Genomic DNA, 10,763 nt, shown 5'->3' on the forward strand with positions numbered 1-10,763 from the left:
AAGACATTAGAGTAGATCAAACAACAGCTGCTGTTTTTCCCTATCAGACTCATTCTCCCTCTCTTCAACCTGCTCTCCTTTCCCTCAGTTCCTTGGACTCACAGAGGAGGATCTGAACAGGTATGACCTCACCCAGGGAGCCAAGAAAAAGCTGAAGACGCAGCTGGAACTGCAGAAGTGAGTCTGAACCTTGAACTCTGAACCCCCACATCGATCTCTGTCCCCCAGCTCAATAAAAACAGTGACAATAGATAGATAGATAGATAGATAGATAGATAGATAGATAGATGGATGGATGGATGGATGGATGGATGGATGGATGGATGGATAGATCAAATCAGGTCATTGTTATACAACGGTGCAAAATACACAGAATTATGCCAACATTAACTACTATGTTTATTTACAACTAATGTTTAATATTTTTATTTATTTAAATAGTCATACTTTATCATTTCTGTAGCATGTGTAAAATGTTAATCTGTTGATGGTATATTTTATTAAACATTAACAAAGGAGATTGATCAATTATGTTTTTGTGTGAGGGAATAATAGAGGAATAATGGCCATTTGGTTATCAATGGTTAACTAGCATGCCAGTGGTTAGCCCAGATAAGTTTACCTAAAGGGGAGATAGAAAGAATCACTCCCCTGGAAAAAACAGTCACCTTTTGTAGCATAGGAGTGGTACTGAGAGAAAACATTATCACTAAGCCTGTTTCCACTGCTAATATCAACACGTTTCCACTAGCCAGGTTTAGCCAGGTACGACCATGTCCGTTGATTACATGAAGCGGAACGTTCCTCAGGTGCTTTTCCATAGGTGTGTCTGACAGAGAGTTAAATGGGAGCTTATTCAGGATCACTATTTCTACTGTCAAGTCTGATTTTCCTTCACCTGGTGATGCAGCTAAATGAACACTATTTTCCCTCTGTAGGCCTATATGGTTGTCCAGAAAACACTCATGTGTCATGTCTTCCTCCGTGTGTACCATATCTGGAAGACACACAGACTGCTAACAAAAGTGTTTTTCTATATCAATTCTCTATTGCACCAGGGACAGCAGAAATGCATCTCAGATAACTATTTATCACACATATATCTCCATCTCTCTCCCTGATCATACCATGTATTTAACCAAATATGAAATATGTCCCAAGGTTGATATAGTATACAGTGCATTCGGAAAGTATTCAGACCCCTTGACTTTTTCCACATTTTGTTACGTTACAGCTTTATTCTAAAATAGATTAAATCGTTTTTTTTCCTTCATCAATCTACACACAATACCCTGTAATGACATAGCAAAAACAGGTTGCTGGAATTTTTTGCAAATGTATTACAAATAAAAAAACATATCACATTTATAATTATTCAGACCCTTTACTCAGTACTTTGTTGAAGCACCTGTGACAAAGATTACAGCCTCGAGTCTTCTTGGGTATGCTCCAAGCTTAGCACACCTGTATTTAGGGAGTTTTTCCTATTTTTCTCTGCAGTTCCTCTGTCCGGTTGGATGGGGAGCGACGCTGCACAGCTATTTTCAGGTCTCTCCACAGATGTTAGATCGGGTTCAAGTCTGGACTCTGGCTGGGCCACTCAAGAACTGTCAGAGACTTGTCCCGAAACCACTCCTGCGTTGTCTTGACTGTGTGCTTAGTTGGAAGGTGACCCTTCGCCCCAGTCTGAGGTCCTGAGTGTTCTGGAACAGGTTTTCATCAAGGATCTCTCTGTACTTTCCTCAGTTCATCTTTCCCTTGATCCTGACTAGTCTCATAGTCCCTGCCACTGAACAACATCCCCACAATATGATGCTTCCACAACCATGCTTCACCATAAGGATGGTGCCAGGTTTCCGCCAGACGTGACACCTGGCATTCAGGCCAAAGAGTTAAATCTTGGTTCTATCAGACCAAAGAACCTTTTGGCAAACTCCAAGCGTGCTGTCATGTGCCTTTTACTGAGGAATGGCTTCCGTCTGGCCACTCTACCATAATGGCCTGATTGGTGGAGTGCTGCGGAGATGGTTGTCCTTCTGGAAAGTTCTCCCATCTCCACAGAGGAACTCTGGAGTTCTGTCAGAGTGACCATCGGGTTCTTGGTCACCTCCCTGACCAAGGCCCTTCTCCCCTGATTTCTCAGTTTGGCCGGGAGGCCAGCTCTGGGAAAAGTCTTTGTGGTTCCAAATTTGTTCCATTTAAGAATGATGGAGGCCACTGTGTTCTTGGGGACCTTTAATGCCTCAGAACTTTTTCGATACCTTTCCCCAGATCTGTGCCTCGACACAATCCTGTCTAAGTACAATTCCTTCCACCTCATGGCTTGGTTTTTGCTTTGACATACACTGTTAACTGTGGGACCCTATATAGACAGGTGTGTGCCTTTCCAAGTCATGTCTAGTCAATTGAATTTATGACAGGTGGATTCCAATCAAGTTGTAGAAAAATCTCAAGGATGATCAATGGAAACAGGATGCACCTGAGCTCAATTTCGAGTCTCATATCAAAGGGTCTGAATACTTATGTAAATAAGGTATTTCTGTTTTTTTTTTATATCAATGTGCAGAAATTTCTACAAAACTGTTTTCACTTTGTCATTATGGGGTATTGTGTGTAGATTTATGAGGAACATTTATTATTTAATCCATTTTAGAATAAGGCTGTAAGTACCAAAATGTGGAAAAGGGGAAGGGGTCTGAATTCTTTCCGAATGCACTGTATGTACTTTATAGGTCAATTAGTGTGACGTGAAGACTGGGGTAGACAAATATTACTGCATGTCAGACCCTGGTGTGCTTGTGAAATGTTGACTAGACTAGAGAACTCTCTAGGGTTTCAGGAGTGGTAGTGAAAGACCATCTCAAAGATCTCTCCAGCTTATTTCTTCACCTTATATAGTAGCTGTCTGGCGCCTGCTTGTGTACTTTATAATTATTTTGATTGGCTGTGATGATATTCCCCTCAGTTATGCTGTTTTGTGTCTGTGTAATGACTGACTGTGTGTGTTTGTGTTGTCAGTAGGGAGAAGAGGTATATGATGTCCCAGTTCCCTGTGTCCTGTAGTGGCATCGCCAGGGTTATTCCATCCAGCCACATTGGTCCAGTGGCACAAGTCCACTCCAGCAACAACACAGGTAACTCTTCTAACATGCTGACTACACCAGCATCGTGCGCATGTTGATTTTGTCTGTCCCCACCAGACGCGATCATGACACGAAGGTTAGGTTAAAATGCCAAAATCAGCTTTGAATCAATTATATTAATTTTGGGGCAGGTCAATGCGCGTATGAAACATTCATGGATATTTATCCTGGGAGATTAACATTGGGTTATTTTACTTAACATGTACAGTGCCTTGCGAAAGTATTCGGCCCCCTTGAACTTCGCAACCTTTTGCCACATTTCAGGCTTCAAACATAAAGATATAAAACTGTATTTTTTTGTGAAGAATCAACAACAAGTGGGACATGAAGTGAAGTGGAACGACATTTATTGGATATTTCAAACCTTTTTAACAAATCAAAAACTGAAAAATTGGGCGTGCAAAATTATTCAGCCCCCTTAAGTTAATACTTTGTAGCGCCACCTTTTGCTGTGATTACAGCTGTAAGTCGCTTGGGGTATGTCTCTATCAGTTTTGCACATCGAGAGACTGACATTTTTTCCCATTCCTCCTTGCAAAACAGCTCGAGCTCAGTGAGGTTGGATGGAGAGCATTTGTGAACAGCAGTTTTCAGTTCTTTCCACAGATTCTCGATTGGATTCAGGTTTGGACTTTGACTTGGCCATTCTAACACCTGGATATGTTTATTTTTGAACCATTCCATTATAGATTTTGCTTTATGTTTTGGATCATTGTCTTGTTGGAAGACAAATCTCCATCCCAGTCTCAGGTCTTTTGCAGACTCCATCAGGTTTTCTTCCAGAATGGTCCTGTATTTGGCTCCATCCATCTTCCCATCAATTTTAACCATCTTCCCTGTCCCTGCTGAAGAAAAGCAGGCCCAAACCATGATGCTGCCACCACCATGTTTGACAGTGGGGATGGTGTGTTCAGGGTGATGAGCTGTGTTGCTTTTACGCCAAACATAACGTTTTGCATTGTTGCCAAAAAGTTCAATTTTGGTTTCATCTGACCAGAGCACCTTCTTCCACATGTTTGGTGTGTCTCCCAGGTGGCTTGGGGCAAACTTTAAACCACACTTTTTATGGATATCTTTAAGAAATGGCTTTCTTCTTGCCACTCTTCCATAAAGGCCAGATTTGTGCAATATACGACTGATTGTTGTCCTATGGACAGAGTCTCCCACCTCAGCTGTAGATCTCTGCAGTTCATCCAGAGTGATCATGGGCCTCTTGGCTGCATCTCTGATCAGTCTTCTCCTTGTATGAGCTGAAAGTTTAGAGGGACGGCCAGGTCTTGGTAGATTTCAGTGGTCTGATACTCCTTCCATTTCAATATTATCGCTTGCACAGTGCTCCTTGGGATGTTTAAAGCTTGGGAAATCTTTTTGTATCCAAATCCGGCTTTAAACTTCTTCACAACAGTATCTCGGACCTGCCTGGTGTGTTCCTTGTTCTTCATGATGCTCTCTGCGCTTTTAACGGACCTCTGAGACTATCACAGTGCAGGTGCATTTATACGGAGACTTGATTACACACAGGTGGATTGTATTTATCATCATTAGTCATTTAGGTCAACATTGGATCATTCAGAGATCCTCACTGAACTTCTGGAGAGAGTTTGCTGCACTGAAAGTAAAGGGGCTGAATAATTTTGCACGCCAAATTTTTCAGTTTTTGATTTGTTAAAAAAGTTTGAAATATCCAATAAATGTCGTTCCACTTCATGATTGTGTCCCACTTGTTGTTGATTCTTCACAAAAAAATACAGTTTTATAATATCTCTATGTTTGAAGCCTGAAATGTGGCAAAAGGTCGCAAAGTTCAAGGGGGCCGAATACTTTCGCAAGGCACTGTATGTGGTCCTCTTTTTAGCTGGTTCATTGTAGAATTTTGACCCGGAGTCATACAAAATTGTGTGTTTCTTTACTCCGATGATAAATCCACAGATAAAAGGGAAACCTAGTTAGTTTTTAGTTAGTTATCTTGAATTAATATCTCCTCATTGGCCTTTCAAGCATCCATGTGGGATTGTATTTTCCTAATATCCAATAAGAAGTGGACTTGCAGCGCGTGTTGCCTCTCCAATAGAGCCAAGGTATATTTTAGCGCTTGACTATGCAGACGGTAGACGGTGTGAGCGGTGTGAGCGGTGTGAGTGGTGTGGGCGGTGTGAGCGGTGTGGGCGGTGTGAGCGGTGTGGGCGGTGTGGGCGGTGTGAGCGGTGTGGGCGGTGTGAGCGGTGTGGGCGGTGTGAGCGGTGTGGGCGGTGTGAGCGGTGTGGGCGGTGTGGGCGGTGTGAGCGGTGTGGGCGGTGTGAGCGGTGTGGGCGGTGTGAGCGGTGTGGGCGGTGTGAGCGGTGTGAGCGGTGTGGGCGGTGTGAGCGGTGTGGGCGGTGTGGGCGGTGTGAGCGGTGTGGGCGGTGTGAGCGGTGTGGGCGGTGTGAGCGGTGTGGGCGGTGTGAGCGGGTGGGCGGTGTGGCGGTGTGGGCGGTGTGAGCGGTGTGAGCGGTGTGAGCGGTGTGGGCGGTGTGAGCGGTGTGGGCGTGTGAGCGGGTGGGCGGTGTGAGCGGTGTGGGCGGTGTGGGCGTGTGAGCGGTGTGGGCGGTGTGAGTGGTGTGGGCGGTGTGGGCGGTGTGCGGTGTGGGCGGTGTGAGCGGTGTGGGCGGTGTGGGCGTGTGAGCGGTGTGGGCGGTGTGAGCGGTGTGGGCGTGTGAGCGGTGTGGGCGGTGTGGGCGGTGTGGGCGGTGTGGGCGTGAGCGGTGTGGGCGGTGTGGGCGGTGTGGGCGTGTGGCGGTGTGAGCGGTGTGGGCGGTGTGAGCGGTGTGAGCGGTGTGGCGGTGTGGGCGTGTGAGCGGTGTGAGCGGTGTGGGCGGTGTGAGCGGTGTGGGCGTGTGAGCGGTGTGGGCGGTGTGGGCGGTGTGAGCGGTGTGGGCGTGTGGTGTGGGCGTGTGAGCGGTGTGGGCGTGTGAGCGGTGTGGTGTGGCGGTGTGGGCGGTGTGGGCGGTGTGGGCGGTGTGAGCGGTGTGAGCGGTGTGGGCGGTGTGAGCGGTGTGGGCGTGTGAGCGGTGTGGGCGTGTGAGCGGTGTGGGCGGTGTGGGCGGTGTGGGCGGTGTGAGCGGTGTGGGCGGTGTGGGCGGTGTGAGCGGTGTGGGCGGTGTGAGCGGTGTGGCGGTGTGAGCGGTGTGGGCGTGTGAGCGGTGTGGGCGGTGTGAGCGGTGTGAGCGGTGTGGGTGTGTGAGCGGTGTGGGCGTGTGGGCGGGGTGGGTGGTGTGGGCGGTGTGAGCGGTGTGGGCGGTGTGAGCGGTGTGGGCGTGTGAGCGGTGTGGGTGGCGTGAGTGGTGTGGGCGTGTGAGCGGTGTGAGTGGCGTGAGTGGTGTGGGTGTGTGAGCGGTGTGGGCGGGGTGGGCGGTGTGGGCGTGTAAGCGGTGTGGGCGGGTGGGCGGGGTGGGTGGTGTGAATGGTGTGATCGGTGTGGGCGTGTGAGCGGTGTGGGCGTGTGAGCGGTGTGAGCGGTGTGGGCGGTGTGGGCGGTGTGAGCGGTGTGGGCGGTGTGAGCGGTGTGGGCGTGTGAGCGGTGTGGGCGTGTGAGCGGTGTGGGCGGTGTGAGAAAATAGCTCTGGCTGGACCAATCAAGGATATTCACAGTCCCTGCCACTGAAAAACATCCCCACAGCATGATGCTGCCACCACCATGCTTCACCGTAGGGATGGTGCCAGGTTTCCTCAAGACATGACGCTTGGCATTCAGGCCAAATAGTTCAATTTTGGTTTCATCAGACCAAATCATATTTTTTCTCATGGTCTGAGAGTCATTAGGTGCCTTTTGGCAAACTCCAAGCGGGCTGTCAGGTGCCTTTTACTGAGGAGTGGCTTCTGTCCGGCCACTCTACCATAAAGGCCTGATTGGTGGAGTGCTGCGGAGATTGTTGTCCTTCTGGAAAGTTCTCCCATCTCCACAGAGGAACTCTGGAGCTCTGTCAGAGCGACCATCGGGTTCTTGGTCACCTCCCTGACCAAGGCTCCTCTCCCCCGATTACTCAGTTTGGGCAGGCAGCCAGCTCTGGGAAGAGTCTTGATGGTTCCAAACTTGTTCCATTTAAGAATGATGGAGGCCACTGTGTTCTTGGGGACCTTCAATGCTGCAGAAATGTTTTGTTACCCTTCCCCAGATCGGAGCTCTACAGACAATTTATTCAACCTAAATTGTAAAAATGCCTACAAACCTGTTTTCTCTTCATCATTATGGAGTATTGTATGTAGATTGATGAGGGAAAAAATGTTATTTGATCAATTTTAGAATATGGCTGTAACATAACAAAATGTGCAAATCACTGTATGTGATCGTATAGAAATATAAGCATGGTTTGAAATTATTATGGTTTAGTCAAATATTATATCTGCTCGTGGTCAATTTGCAGCCTACAATTTATTTGTAATTATGTTCCTGTCCCCTGACCATCCGCTCATGAAGAAATCAGCCCACATGTGAATCTGGTTGATGATCCCTGCTCTACACTTCAGCTTCATTTAGCCTACATGTGTTTCTGTGTTCAGAGCTACGTGTGGAGGTAGAGACGGGCATGCACCCTCTTCCCCGGGACAGCAGCTCCTCCTCGGGTTATTCTAGCTCTTCCTCCAGCCCCATTACCCCTCTGTCTCTGTCTCGGGAAGGGGCCTTCGACAGGGCCAAGGAGCCGCACAGACGTGAGTCCCCATCCCTCTTTCAGCAGTCATGCTAATTTAAAAGCAGGGTATATAATTAATAACAGTTTATCTTTAATAACAGTTTGTTCTGTCTCCCATCCAGGTATGGAGTCAGGACTAGACCTCGGAGAGAAGGACAGGACATGTGTTCCCCTGAACCCCACCGTTACAACAGGTCCTAGCCGGCCCACTGCTCAGGTTCTTCCCGTGCAGAATGATCCTATTCCCTGCCCCTCCCACATTGGCCTTCCTCCACCCTCTTTGCCCCTACTGTCACCAAGACGCATGCTGGCCTCCCCCCGTAAGTCCCGGCCCCCTCCCCTTTGCCCTAATGAGCTGGCCAAACCCCTGAGTTCAGGCGTAGCTGTTGGGGTCCGGCTTGAGAGCCTGTTCCCTGGTCTGAGTGTGGACAGTGTGGGGTTCCCTCCCCTCCACCAGGATTCTGCTGGGCCCCGGGGGCCCTCTGGGGTCACCATGCTGCGCTCCCTTCCAGGGCCGATGGTGGAGACCAGCACCGCCCTCACCACCACCTCTAACACCCTGCACCACGTCTCATACCCCCCTCTACACCTACAGGTGTCCCCCTCCTTACCCCGTGCTGGACACTACCCTTACCCGTCTTCCTCCGCCTCCTCTTCCTCATTATCTCCCTCCTTTAAGTCAGCCTTCCCATCTGTGAGTGGCATTTCCATGGGAACCGCGAGCAGCGTTCCCATAGCAGCGGTGCCAGGCAACACCTATTGTGTCAACAGTAGCGCTGCTGTCCTGCCAAGCTCCAGTCCCACTTCCACAGAGAACAGTGGCTACACCATCGCCTCTGGCTCCACCCCAAGCCCATCTGTGTGCGTGTGCAGCTCCTGTGGTTGCAGTGGGAACTGTGGTTCCTACGGGGCCCTCCCGGCCAGCTACGCAGGGTACTTCCAGCACCCCTTCTCAGGGACATCAGTGTTCACCATGGGTCCCCTGCTTCAACTCAGTCCCCTGCTGGCTGGGAGCAGTACTGCCTTCCCCTACCCCCTGGTGGCACCGCCCCTCTACAACAGCAGCATGTCTCACAGCCATGACACACAGGGGCAGCAGGGGCTGGTCCTGCCCCCCATGCAGGGATTTCTGGGGGCCGGGGCCAACATGTACCAGCCTCATGGAGTGGTGGGGAACGGAGGGCACAAGAAGCCAGAGAGCCTGTCCTGCTACAACTGTGGGGTCATCGGCCATCGGGCACAGGAATGCAAGCAGCCACCCATGGACGCTGCTCAGCAAGGTATAAAGTAGAAACCGTACAGCAACTGCAAGAAATATTGTAATTCTATGATTTAAAATATGTACAGTACCAGTCAAAAGCTTGGACACACCTACTCATTCAAGCCTTTTTCTTAACTTTTACTATTTTCTACATTGTAGAATAATAGTGAAGACAGAAGAACTATGAAATAACACATATGGAATCGTGTAGTAACCAAGAAAGTGTTAAAAAATATATATATATTTGAGATTCTTCAAAGTAGCAAACCTTTGCCTTGATGGCAGCTTTGCACACTCTTGGCCTTCTCTCAACCAGCTTCATGTGGAATGCTTTTCCGACAGTCTTGATGGAGTTCCACATATGCTGGGCATTTGTTGGCTGCTTTTCCTTCGCTCTGCGGTCCAACTCATCCCAAACCATCTCAATTGGGTTTAGGTCGGTTGATTGTGGAGGCCAGGTCATCTGATGCAGCACTCCATCACTCTCCTTCTTGGTCAAATAGCCCTTACACAGCCTTGAGGTGTGTTTTGAGTCACCAGATGGGATGGCGTATTGCTGCAGAATGCTGTGGTAGCCATGCTGGTTAAGTGTGCCTTGAATTCTAAATAAATCACAGACAATGTCACCAGCAAAGCACCCCCACACCATCACACCTCCTCCTCCATGCTTCACGGTAGGAACCACACATGCAGAGATCATCCGTTCACCTACTCTGCGTCTAACAAAGACACAGTGGATAGAACCAAAAATCTCAAATTTGGACTCATCGGACAAAAGAAAATATTTCCACCGGTCTAATGTCCAATGCTCATGTTTCTTGGCCCAAGCAAGTCTCTTCTTCTTATTGCTGTCATTTAGTAGTGATTTCTTTGCAGCAATTCGACCATGAATAACTTGATTCACACAGTCTCCTCTGAACAGTTGATGTGGAGATGTGTCTGTTACTTGAACTCTGTGAAACAATTATTTGGACTGCAATCTGAGGCTGGTAACTCTAATGAACTTATCCTCTGCAGCAGAGGTAATTCTCAGTTTTCCTTTCCTTTGGCTGTCCTCATGAGAACCAGTTTCATCATAGCGCTTGATGGTTTTTGCGACTGCACTTGCAGAAACTTTCAAAGTTCTTGAAATGTTCCGGATTGACTGACCTTCATTTCTTAAAGTAATGATGGACTGTCGCTTCTCTTTGCTTATTTGAGCTGTTCTTGCTGTAATGTGGACTTGGTCTTTTACCAAACAGGGCTGTCTTCTGTATACCACCCCTACCTTGTCACAACACAACTAATTGGGTCAGACACATTAAGAAGGAAAGACATTCCACAAATTAACTTTTAACAAGGCACACCTGTTAATTGAAATTAATTCCCGGTGACTATCTCATAAAGCTGGTTAAGAGAATGCCAGAGCTGTCATCAAGGCAAAGGGTAGTACTTTGAAGAATCTCAAATATAAAATATATTTTTATATATGTTTAACACATTTTTGGTTACTACATGATTCCATATGTGTTATTTAATCGTTTTGATGTCTTCACTATTATTCTACAATGTAGAAAATAGTAAAAAAGAAAGAAAAACCCTTGAATGAGTAGGTGTGTCCGAACGTTTTACTGGTAATGTATATTTTTTATATCTACAGAAACCTCTTAGGGAACTTGACATATTGACCGTAATTGGTATTTTGTTTTTCAG

At 47.8% G+C, this 10,763-nt stretch overlaps 2 protein-coding genes across 2 annotated transcripts in view; both read left to right on the forward strand.

Annotated features, from left to right (window-relative positions):
* The window catches only part of LOC118401366 (kelch-like protein 25), a 997,662-nt gene that overhangs the window by 48,963 nt on the left and 937,936 nt on the right, over positions 1-10,763 (forward strand). The gene's annotated exons all lie outside the window — the stretch shown is intronic.
* LOC118400861 (zinc finger CCHC domain-containing protein 14-like) overlaps positions 1-10,763 on the forward strand; it is a 40,261-nt gene that overhangs the window by 27,132 nt on the left and 2,366 nt on the right. The window contains exons 9-12 of the mRNA XM_052475037.1: positions 89-177; positions 3,019-3,134; positions 7,680-7,829; positions 7,933-9,090. Of these exons, the coding sequence (XP_052330997.1) occupies positions 89-177; positions 3,019-3,134; positions 7,680-7,829; positions 7,933-9,090 (1,513 nt within the window). The remainder of the gene's footprint in view (positions 1-88; positions 178-3,018; positions 3,135-7,679; positions 7,830-7,932; positions 9,091-10,763) is intronic.

The sequence above is a fragment of the Oncorhynchus keta genome, chromosome 22 (assembly GCF_023373465.1).
Source record: "Oncorhynchus keta strain PuntledgeMale-10-30-2019 chromosome 22, Oket_V2, whole genome shotgun sequence".
NCBI classification, from domain to species: domain Eukaryota; kingdom Metazoa; phylum Chordata; class Actinopteri; order Salmoniformes; family Salmonidae; genus Oncorhynchus; species Oncorhynchus keta.